General features: G+C 38.5%; 1 protein-coding gene across 4 annotated transcripts in view; it reads left to right on the forward strand.

Annotated features, from left to right (window-relative positions):
• Nucleotides 1–7,858: 7,858 nt before the first annotated feature.
• The window catches only part of mctp1a (multiple C2 domains, transmembrane 1a), a 171,961-nt gene continuing 167,195 nt past the window's right edge, over nucleotides 7,859–12,624 (forward strand). For 2 of the 4 annotated variants that reach the window (XM_038269858.1, XM_038269859.1), the window contains exon 1: nucleotides 7,859–8,543. In XM_038269858.1, coding sequence (XP_038125786.1) covers nucleotides 8,028–8,543 — 516 coding nt within the window. In that variant the 5' untranslated portion in view covers nucleotides 7,859–8,027. The remainder of the gene's footprint in view (nucleotides 8,544–12,624) is intronic. The other 2 variants (XM_038269860.1, XM_038269861.1) reach the window with 1 other exon arrangement.

The raw sequence follows: 12,624 nt of genomic DNA on the forward strand, positions 1-12,624 counted from the left end.
CAACATACCTGGATGAAATGAAGCTAATATAGATATGTGTCATTTATGCCCTCGAGGCCTTGAAGTATCCATAATTATCTTATCTAAAAAATGAAATAAAAAAACAAAACAACTGCATTACAGTCAAGTGTAAAATCGCAGTGATGCTCTGGTGTGGACCAAAGTGACATACACAGCTGTTTCAAGGGCACCATGGCTGGTGTTAGGTCATAGCAGCCAGATGGTGCTGAAAAAATACAAACAACAAAATACAGACAAAGAGACATGTTGAAGGATATACAGTTTTACTCATGTCTACTCCGGCAATTGTTTTTATCACTGGTGCTTTTCATCAGATCCACACAATTCAGCATAGATTTTTTCTTATTTTATTTTTAATTTTCAGTTGTGCAATTTTTTTCTTGGAATGTAATCATCTACTGCTCCCGGTGAAGAAAGCCAGAACAGCTGAGCCTGGTTCTGCTGGAGGTTCCTCACTGTAAAAATGGAGGTTTTTCTCTCCACTGTCGCTACAAGCATGCTTAGTGTGAGGGATTGCATTCAAGTCAATGAGTCGATGCAATCAACTGGTTTTCCTTAGATAGAAAACTTTGAATCAATTTGACTGTATGATCTGCTGAACTGTAAAGTGCCTTGAGATGACATGTGCTGTGAATTGCTGTTATATAAATAAACTGAATTGAATTGAGCTGGTGGGAGAAAACTAAATCATAGCAGAGGGATGAGAGGGAATGACGCTAAGCGGGGAAGGCAGGGGTTATAACAGAAGGGAAACACAGTTATGGAGCACATGAAAGCCGAGCCACTGCCAGGGAGCAAATAGAAAATAAAATGAATTTTAGTTCGGTTCACTGTAGCTTAATATTGATAATACATTACCAATTCCCAAAGGCTGACTTAACAGAAAGAGCAGAAACAACAAAAGATTTTCAATACTGTTAAGCTCTCTTTTACTCTAATTTGCATCTAAGATATCCAGGAATGAAGTCAAAGTGATAAGCATGAACTGCCTCATCCATTATCAGCAGTAAGTTGAAGCTTCCTTCCTTCCAACACTTGGTTTAATGTAATAATTACTCATGCAATGGCTTTAAGTCTGAATATATCAGATCTCTGTGGGTATTTCAAAGTCTATCTGGTAGAGCTTAATCTTGCAGCTAACAACTGAGATATCTGGTTGTAAATGTTGGCTACTTCTTTGCCCTTTTATAATAGTGTTGCAACGACCGTTGCAAGTTATCCAAAAACCTCTTGCCTCCAGCTCACTCGAATATTAACGGAAAACATCCAAAAGATCATTAAATGAAGTATAATTTCGATTGCTGCCTTTATTGGACCATAAATTAGCTCTTTGTTTAATAAGATTCAGTCTGTTCTCTCAGAACTGAACCCCTTAACCTCTCTGGGAATGCAGCCCTGGAGTAAAGGTAGAAATTACACCTTACATGTAGGTAAAAAAAAAAAAATAACACTAGAGATGATTAATAGAAGCTAGGAAATAAGAGAAAATTAGGAGAGCTCAGGAAATGTTTGATTGTTGTGCATTCTGTATGAGCATTTAACAGATAAATCCTAATTCACTTAATCTGATGCTTGCAGATCCCATGTGGAGGAGCAGTGGCTCCACTCCAAACTTTTCCGCAGATGACAGAGCTCCTAATTTCTCAGCCACCATAAAGGAAGCACATTACAGCTGCTCGTTAGCGGGATCTCATTCCTCCTGTAATGACCTATGTTTTATGAGGCTTTATAAGGCTGAGAACGTGGACAGACTGTAACAAAGAGCTTTGTTTTTCATTTCATTTTCTTTAACAGAAAAAACCAAAGCGGCACCCACACCTGCCATGGTCCAGTTTGATTTGTCCCTCTCCTGCTTCATCGTTCTAAGACACAAACATAGTTCAATTTGCCCTTTTGAGGTAGATACAGCCAGCACTTTCAAAGATGACTCCAACACCATGGTTTATTCATCAATTCCACTTGGACTTTGAAATGATTCCTCTGAAAGATAAAGAAAGAATATTAGCACATTATTAAATTATTAACGTTTCATGTCTATGATGTCTTTCAAAGTCAAATTCCTACTTTCAGCACACAATCTTAGCCAGTGAGGCTAATTCTGATTAAAGCCACTCGCTGCACAGATCACTAGCTGTTCTCATTGTTATTTATTTCCTCTTACAGCCCCTGGAGCTGATGAGAAGTGAAGCTGTTTTTTCCCAGACACTGCACCATTCCATCAAGGGTAATCAAATCAGCTGGGAGTTTGTGCTCAAACTCCCAGCTGATTTGGGTCTGTCTTCTGCAAATCAAACAGTCGAGGAAATAATTTAAAATGGGTGCTAAATGAAAAAGCAGACATTTGTTTTTTCTTCTAATCTTTCTTTAGAGCACTAGTATTTTTATCCACACTGTCTATACCTGTAGTTTCATGCATGGCTCCTTGATCACGCATACGATGACAGGTTGGTTTTTCCTGCAGCAGCTTGAAAGTGTGCTGCTGTGGATGGAGACATGCAGAGGCTGCAGACCTGCTGTCATCTCTAATTTTATCTCTCCCAACTAGAAACATAATCAGAAAATAAACAGGATGTGTAGCCTTTATATAGTTTCTGGCTACAAAAATGTGTTGCAAATTAAGACAAGTCATCCATTAAAACAAATCCAAGAAGAAAAGTCGTTCCTACGCAGCTAAATTCAGGATAATAATTCATCCAAAAGAATAATGAAGATTGAATGAGACATTGTGCACTGGTTTTCTTGCTCTCAGGTTGTCTTGGTGTCCCAGCTAGCGCATGTGTCACTGTGCCTCCAGCTACGGTGGATTAAGGTTTAATATTAGCACTGTGATTTACTGCGGTGTCCACAAGGTTCTCAGCCTTATTTCCAACCCATCATCCAGGGCAACTGATCTAATTTATAACAGAGATGGATTTAAAAACTGAAATTCTTCCTAATGTAAACAAAGTGTTTAGAATAAAGACATTACATTACATATTTAAAGGTATAATGGGGGATTTTTGCAAATTTTTGAGAAGACTCGCCATCTTCACTTAAAAAAAAAATGCACATGCACTACCCTGTACCTGCTCCAGAGAGGGAACGCCTATTAAACGCAGGCAAGAGCCCATTTCTCCTCATGCACGCTCTCTTTAAAAATTGTTGTAACGTTAATACAAGCTTACTTTCCAAAAGAAGATTTGCAATGTTTCCACTATGTCAGACTCACCACCATGAAAAGAGAAAACGGGGATAAGCACGTAGGACGGCCTTACGTAAATATATCACCAGAATGATTGACAATTAGGAGGACCACCTATTTTGATGATCCACCCGGAAAAAGAACATCCTCCACTATACCTTTAATTATTCTGAATTATAAATCACGGACGATTTGTTACAAAACGTCTTTATGAAAAAAATACAGAATAAGGTAGAAGTTTTATTAATTTAGTGACTTTTTTTCAGACAAGATGCTGTGAAAGTCAAAGGATTTGATATTTTTCCCATCATAGAAAAACTCAATCACACCCAAAACAATCTCATTTTTTTTTAGCTTTTTCTCCCGTCGGCTTAACAGTATGCATGTTTGTGCTGACACATCAAATGTGTGAGCTGCTGGCAGACTTAATCACTCCTCTCTCCGTGTGGAGGGAATCTGGGAGGATGAATTCTTTAACTGTAAAAGCAAACAGAAAATGTTCAAGACCATCACAGCTTTTGTGTTGCATAACCAATGCTCCTAAAAGACTAATTAAAAACACATTTCTCTAAAAGACATTGATTTTGACACTTGAACATTTACTGAACATTCTTCGTTTCTCAGAGAAACCTCCTTTTTATATACTTGTTACACTGTAGGGTAATTTTAAAGCTTCAAAGTGTATTTTTTTCTGTATAGCTTTAGTCTTTTGTTTTAACTATTTATTCCTATTAGGCTCTTTTTTTAAATTAAATGTACAAAAAAACCTTTAAGAAGGTTCTAACCCTGTTTATGAAGCAATCATTTCTGTAATCAGCATTTTTTTTATTAGTCTGACGTGATTTCAAATCTTCATCATCATCATAATAATCCACAGAAGTAAAAGCTAGAAAACATCAGCCTGTGTAATCAATATGTGTTCAGTTCAGAATTTAGTCACTGATATAAATTACTAAATGCACTTATGAATAATAGCAAATGTAACAGGTTTTTGTCTAACCTTCCTCACACTCCTGTAGAACAAAAAGTTCTCCTCCAGACACCAAGAGTCAAACAGACTGTTGATGCTGCGCTATGAAAAGTATTTCCTACCTCACAAATCTAGAATTCAACCCATATGAGAATAGGTGTAATTTGTGTAGATGTTGTCGGTTTGTTTCCAGATGGTGCACATTCAGATAAAGAAGTTGCATAAACCTAAGTCTTTGCAGAAAATAGGTTCCTTTCCTTGTTTATTCACAAATGAATTTAAAAACCACTAAACTGAAAAACAGTGTTTATTTTTCTGCGTTGATAGAAATAAGATCAAGAAATACATTTTCTTTACCGTATTACTATCTTTAATGACTGAATTTGAGCTTCGGAGAGTAAATCACATGAAAACAGTGAACAATCAAGTATAAATTAAACCCTGCCGGCGACACAATATCAAACAATCCTGTCTTATGTTTTTAAAAGCTGTTGGATTCAGTGAACAAGCTCAGTTCAATCATTTGGAATATCTGTGTAAATGTTGAGTACGAAGGTAAGTGCCGTTTTGAATGAGCCTCTTACCAGGGGCAATAGGATCACTATACAGAGAAGTTGTCCAAGTGCCGACTCATCAGTTTTCCATTCTGATTCAGTGGAAATGCTTGTTGCAGCTGACAGGCAGGCCTCTCTTGGCACGTTTGCTCCCATATCCATCCAATTAACTAAATGAGGGTTCAAAGCAAGTCCGAATTTGTAAATAAAATATTTTTCTGTGTAGAATAAGGAATGAAAATAAAACATAACCCTCTGCCTAAGCATATTTAGGCCACATTCTGAAGTGAAGGGCGTCCTTTTAGAGGAATATGACTGTTCTAAAGTAGAGTTTAGCGATGCTATAAATCAGTGCTCTACTGAGGGTTTATTTTATGTGCAACAACAGAGGTAAAGATCCTGCAGCAGAAAGCATCCTTCATCATCCCTCTCACAGTTGAGGCCAAGGTTGCATGCCATTAATAACTACATTAACATATTCTATTTGATCTTCAGATTCCCCTACTATGACCTGTTTTTGTACATTTATGCTACAGTTTGACATAGATAAGAATGGATTCTTGTCTTTTTTCACTGTGCTTATGTAGGAATGGTGTTAGGTGAGGAGGAAGCACAGGTCAGCAATGAAACAAAGACCAGAGGGGATGAGGTAATGAGTTATTATGCAAGCCACAAAATGAGACAGGGGAACATTCTCCAAAGCTGGACCTAATTGCTGGAGAGAAAATATACACATGCCAGGACACGGCTGCTGTGCACAAAACAATATGACATAAAGAGGTCAAATATCCCAGTTCTTTCTGTTCAGTGGCAAGAGTACTTCTTTTCTATTGCTTCATGTTTTTAAACTTATTTCCCAATTAAAACCACAAATTCAAAAGTCTTTTACTAGGATCATATTTTAAAGAGCATAATGAACTATAATACAATTGTGAGATGTAAATAAAAAGCATACTAATATATATTAGTAGGACTCTTGCATATATTTAGCACACTTTATTTTGATATTCTACAACAGAGTGCAATCGATTTCTTTCAGAAACCATCTAACTTGTAAATAGAATGCATTTGTGTGCAGATTAATCTCTTTATATATGCAGCTGAGGTTCGTCTGAGAATATAATTAACTAAAATAATCAAAGAGCAAAGACCTCAGCAAACAGATCCTTTAAAAATGGTCCCCTTTATTTCATATAATTAAAAGATTCACCAATCACTAGGCTGTCTTTCTGCATTTAAATTTATATTGATTTTTTTTGTTAATTATATTCTTCATAAAATATATTGCAAAGGTTTATTATTTTGGTTAAATCTATGGTGTGGTCTAAAGAATCTTTTGCTTCCAATCATAATATTTTCTGCTAGTCTTTTGACCTACATTATTTATGTCCATCAAGATTATTCTATGTATTAGTGCCCAATAACTCTAATGCATAAGCTAAACACAATGCTGTCATGATGCTTTTCTTTAGCAGGGATGAAAAAAATGTGGATAGTTAATAAGAGGATTGATTATCCTGAATATAACACCAGTTAGGCTGCAAAAGACTGGACACAAGAAGGTTTGCTCCTTGTTTTATTGTTAGTGGTTTTATTTTTATTTTGCTGTGTTCTCTAGTTAATTCTTAGTTTCAGTTTCAGTCTTTGTTCTGTTATGTTTTCTTTTAAGTGTTTAGTTTTTCTTTTCTCCATGTTTTATAGTCTTAGTGGTTTTATTATAAATATCTTGTGTTTTCTAGTTATTTACAATCTTCCAGGGTTTTCCATTTGTTGCCCTCTGCTGCCCTCTTGTGTTCTCCTTCCTCCCTAGCTCCTGTTTGGTTTCTGCTCTGTATTCACCTGTTCCCAATCTTCTCATTAGCCCTCTCTTTGTCTCTGTCTCCTATAAAAGCCCTCTCTCTTCAGTTCCTCCTTCTTGGGTCCTTGTCTAACCTCGGCTGTCTTCCTCCAACTCGTCTCTCTGAGCCTTCCTCCTGGTTACAGTTCTTCCCCTGTTGACTCCGTTGTTTTTTTGGTAACGTTTGACTTGAGTTTTCTTTTTTTTTTTTTTTTTTATGTTTGAATTTTGGACTCCTGGTTTCTTGTTTGCGTTTTTAACTTTGTTTTCGTTTTTTTGGTTGCCTGCCTGTTTGGACTTTTTTTTTTTTTTTTCAGTGATTCACCATTAAATCAACCTTCTGTTCAGCTCTGCCTTTCTGCCTCTGCTTTGGGTCAACAATCCTAAACAAAATTCTGACAAAAGTCAGAATTCTGAGAAAAAATGTCAGAATTCTGAGAAAAAAGTCTGAATTCTGAGATTATATTTCCCACATTAAACTGAAATATGTATGTATATATATATATATATATATATATATATATATATATATATATATATATATATATATGTATGTATATGTATGTATGTATGTATGTATGTATGTATGTGTATATATATATATGTGTGTGTGTGTATTTATAAAAACTTTACATTTCTTTTCAGTGGCCCCAATCCTCTTCTATCCAGAACTCCTCAATTGAAAAAGTTTTATTTTCACCTGGTTTACTTTCCTAAAAAAAAACTTCTTTAAGGAACCTTTATCTAACAGATTATTAATCAAATAATCGGAAAAACAATAATCGACAGATTAACTGATATACAAAATAACCGTTAGATGCAGCCCTATTGGAGTATGATGGGTCAATTCAGACTCTTTTTCCAAACCAGACACACAGAAAAAAACTTAGCAAGGCGCTGTATGACCCAGATTGTTTTTTTAATGTGAATATAATATATAAACATATCAGGCACACTACACTATGAAACCTCCATAGGAAGGGATGAGGATGGGTGAAAAGCTGAATCACGATCCTCTCCACAGGGCGTTGGAGGGGGGGGGGGGGGGGGGGGGGGGGGGGGGGGGTGTTTCCAAATCACCAAGTCAAGAGGTTTGGCCAGAGGGAGGCGCAGCGTCATTTCAAAGCAACACAAAATAGGCAACTTATTCTAACCTCTGATTAAAGCGGTGGAGAAAGATAGTGGGGAAACCCACAACTAAGCGCTGGGTTAGAAATCCCTTCTGTTTATTTTTTACTGTATTACTGAGGTAGAATATATACTATATATAAATGATATCTGACTGTTTATGGCCTATCACACTGTGTGACATAATTTAGCGCGCATAGCTTTTCTGCGGACTGGCAGAGCCTCCATCACCATCCCTGCGTGCGCAGCGCGCGCCACCAGCAGCCCGGCTCTAACACCCGTCCGAAGCGGCTGCAGAGTGAGCTCAGGCTGGGTGGCTGCTGCTGCACAGGCACCATGGAGCAAAAATCACCTAAACCCGGAGGCTCCAGCAGGGGCCACGAGTCCCTGTCCTATCAGCGGAGGATGTGGAAGAATTTCCAGGAGAAAACCAAGCCGTGGCTCAGTCCTAAATTGGGCTCGGAGCGCCGCGGAGCCGCAGGGGGAGCGGAGGGCACCAAGAAGGAGTCCGGGTTGTGGATGTTCAGGAGGAAAAAGAAACAGCTGGACCGAGTGTTTTCCTCGTCGCAGCCGAACTTGTGCTGCTCCACTCCGCCGCCTTTTGAAGGAGAAAAGACCGAATCCACCTCGGAGATGAGCTCTGATGCTCTGGCTCTGGGGACAGCTTCTGGGGCCACAGGCAGCAAGCCCGAGCTGACGGCCCACGGGAGCCCCAAACTCCCCGTGTCCCAGCTGATGATGTACCAGCAGAAGAGCTCCTCTCTCGGCTCGGCGTGCTTCGAGAAGCTGGTAGTGGATCCGGCCGTGGAGCTGGGAGAGGAAGAGCAGCTGCGTAAAAACGCAAGTGATTCTGTGAGTAAAGAGTCATGCAGGAGGACAGTCAGAAAGGAGGTCAGATTGTAGCCTGTGGTAGAGACCAAAGATGATTAAACCTAGAAGACAAGTTTGATGATGATGATGATGATGATGGTGCAGCTGCAGCTCCTTCCCTGACTCTGTCATGTGATGCTTTCCATGCTTTCTTTTTTCCACTTCATTCTAGCCTGTATCATGTGGGAGTATATTGGTTAAACGCACTAAGCTACAGCCAGTTCCAGCAGAGGTCTGGACAACCATCTGATAATTTTACCTCTGCCACAAACTCCTTATTCCTAAAAAGACAGCATCTTCTAGCGGTCTGACTCCATGTCCTTCACTATAGCAGACTGTCCCCCCTTTGCTGGGGACATAATGCACAGCCACAGACCATTAACTTTAACTACCTTTAAATTATGTTGGAGGTCAGTTCCTGCATCACTGAACCTGCTCAGTCGGTGTCTCTCAATCATCCTAAAGTTTGTCAACCTCTTCCACAAATGTCCATAATGTTGTCTGTAAAGCCCAACAACAGTTACAGAGTGGAAGAAAAATAATAAATCGTAAGGATTTCCCAATATGACAGTAATATCAGATATCAGTCAGTAACAAAAAAACTAATGTCGGATTTTATCGGCCAAGATCTAAAATCTCCAATATTTTCCTTCGAATAGAAACACTTTGCGTCTGTTAAAAGTTTCTGTAACTCTGTGGTTCATTTGACATGGGTCAGTTGTTTTCATAGATTTGTTATTGACTTTTGTTCCATGTTTTACTAATATTTGTAGATCAAGGATTTTCTAGCATTCTGAAGCAATTAAAGCTGGTATAATTCATACTTATATTGTATCAGGTAAATATAATGGGCCAATTCTCATAGTTGAAATATTGCTATCGTATCAGAAATGAAAAAGTTATATGGGGTAATCCCTGATACATAGGGTTGGGAATTGAAAAGATTTTCACGATTCCGATTCCCTTTTCGATTCTATGAAAGGATTCGATTCTTTATCGATTCTTATTTCGATTCCAATTTGGGGGAAAAAGGAGAACAAACAGTTTGATTATCAGAATCAACTTTGTTTACTTAACTATTGCACAATCTTACAAACTCAACAAGATCAAGATGTCCACAGGAAATGTGAAACTGGAGTAACATCTGTGTTTAAATGAAAAATAAATATACAAGAACAAACTTAATAACCAACAATGTCTAATAACAAATGATGGGATAATAACCTATTTTAAATAACAAAAAATACTAATTATAAAACAGTAGTAGGGAAAATTAACAGTTATTTTGCAGAAAGATGAGCATATCTGCTTTTTCTGGAAGGATACAGGATCTTTCTGGGCTTATGGTGTCTCCAGCCGTGGAGAACACCCTCTCAGATGGGGTGGAGGAAGCCTGCACACAGAGGTAGTTTTCAGCCAGTCAGATAGCAAGGGCAGCGTATCTTCCTTGTTCCACCACCAAAGTGTGGCGCTATCCCTGCAGGGGATGGAGGGCAAGCTTTTATAGAGCTGGATTTCCTGATCTACCCTCTGGGCTAAGGAAAGACGGGGCTTTGATTCACAAAGTGACCGCAGCTCGTTGTCTTCCTCCTCGAATAGTTCTTCCAACTTGCGTAATTTGCGTAACTTGCGTAACGTACGTAACTTACGTAAAAAACGTGACGTAAGTCGTGCTCCCCAGAGCCGGCGCTCTAGGCTCTGGTGCTGCGGGAATCGAAAAAAGAATCGTTCAGTGAGCTGCCAAATGATGCCATGGAATCGGAAAATACGGAACCGGTTCTTAACAGGAACCGGTTTTCGATTCCCATCCCTACTGATACATGGTTTTCAACATTATTTGCGAATAAAAGTAAAACAGAAATGGCTATGGTCTTCTATAACCATTGAAGAATAATGATGATGAATAAAATCCAATGGCATAAACTGCTTTTAGGGATAACATATTTCAGAAAACATCACTTGTGTTGAATTAAATCATAGTATAAACCCAGCCTTAGAGGATGATGAATGTTAGTGAGAAAAGGCCAATTTATACTTCTGATGCATAGCCTCTGCAAACATCAAATCTGTCTCGTGTGCAACCATGAACCCAACTGTGGCAATTCTTGAAAATATACTTTGATCAAAAAGTCAGTTTCTTAATGTTCTTTTAAGTTAGTTAAAAACACCCCAAAAGACTTGCAGCCAAATATTTATAAGTTTCCTAGCCTGATAAACCAGACTAAATGTGAGATTAAATGTGTAATTTAGTCTGGTCCCCGATGAATGAGACATCGGAAGATTGTTGATGAGAACAAACTGTTGTCTTTCAAACCAATGTCTGTGCCTATTGGCCAATGCTCTGACCAATGAGTGCAACTGACTGTGACATAGGAAGCTCGACAGAAAGCTGGTGGTGGATTGTAAACAAACATCCTTCCTGTAAAATGGCGAATACGTTCTTCTTAAAAATGAAGGAGCATAGAGCCTATTCCTGCTCACGTTTAAATGAAAACCCCAAGTCTAATTCTTCAAAAACTGATTCCAAAGCTGAGTCAAACCAGAACTGTTCAATAATTGTTACCATCTTTCTTGTTGTGCAGCTTTGTCGTCACGCCCTCAAAACCCCACCCGCTTTGCATCCAGAAATTCAAAAACACATCTCTTTGTTGTGCTTGGCCAGTTCTAGAACCTGGGGCATTGATCGAGGCTAGACCAAACTCGCAGGCAAAAATGATTTTGGCCGCTGGTGGGTGGGGCTAGTTTACCAGGCCATAACTTTCCTGCCGTCTGAAAAGAAACGCATGCCACATGGATTTTGTAAAATATTTAGAAAAGTTATGTGTCTCTTTTTGTTGCTTTATCAGATATAAAACTTCATAAACATTTTTAAGCTTGTGGTGTGATTTGAAAAACTGAACCTTTTCACGGGGTATAATCACTTTAGCAAGGCGCTCCGTGACTTGGGCTGAGAAATGTGGTCAATATGAAAATATATGAGGGGTGACTGTAGCAGCTAATTTATGTGTTATTTGTATACCACACAGGATACAGAATGATTAGACATATAGTAAAAGTGTCTGCTGCTGGAGAATGAGTGGAACCACAGCAGGGTGTTCTAGATCCGCAGTTATTGCAAAGCTTTTTATTTGGCCACATTATCAGAGCTCCAGGACCTGCTTTTGAACACCATCCAGGCTTCTGTCTAAAAGTGATTTAGCATATAAGTGTTCCCTTTCTCACTGCAGTTGGGTGCAGCCTTGCTAATAAATTTGAAGTGCATACAGGAATAAGAAGGCAAGTATTATTGGATTTATTAGAATTGGTTAGTAGTTGTGCTCTACAGTTACATAACACACAGAGATCTGGCCAAAGCCTGAGGAAGTTCTAATCCACAGCTCTGTCCATATGGCTGCCATTTTTATCCCAACTTTTGTTGGTCATTTGTTTGATTTTCCGCATGGCATGAAGGAGCAGGGCGACAGCAAACACTTTGTAAACACAGCTATGGTGCTGTGTGTGTTGCAAAAACGTTGATAAATAATGATAAGATGGAGGAAAGAACAATGTATAATAAAAGTGATTCTCTGCTGCTTTGAGTTTTACACCTTATCCAAACACACAGTTGTATAAAAGGCTAAGTGGACCAGATATACAAATTACTGTCAGATGGATAATGTGTCTCAACAATCGAATGAATATAGAGAGGTTATGGTGCAAAATGTATTTCCTTTAAATATACAAGCAGACAGAATGGTAATGCACAGTAGAATACAAGGTAGCCACTGTTTAAAACACATTTTTTTTTGTTCTATGTTAAATGTTGTTGAATACACAATACTTTACCACAATGCTTAAAAATGACAGAACAGTCTATAGCTCAATAATAACTTTTAACCTCTGGCCCAGATAAAAGCGTTTAAAAGTCTTTATAGATTTGAATAATAATTCAACTTTATTAATATCACATTGGAGAAATTCACTCTGCATTTAACCCATCCTCCTGGGGAGCTGTGTGCTGCCGTCATGGAGCATCCGGGGAGCAGTGTGGGGTTAAGGGTCTTGCTCAGCGACCCAGAGTGGC

Source organism: Cyprinodon tularosa, unplaced genomic scaffold (genome assembly GCF_016077235.1).
Source record: "Cyprinodon tularosa strain WSP-4 unplaced genomic scaffold, ASM1607723v1 ctg74, whole genome shotgun sequence".
In the NCBI taxonomy this organism is placed as follows: Eukaryota; Metazoa; Chordata; class Actinopteri; order Cyprinodontiformes; family Cyprinodontidae; genus Cyprinodon; species Cyprinodon tularosa.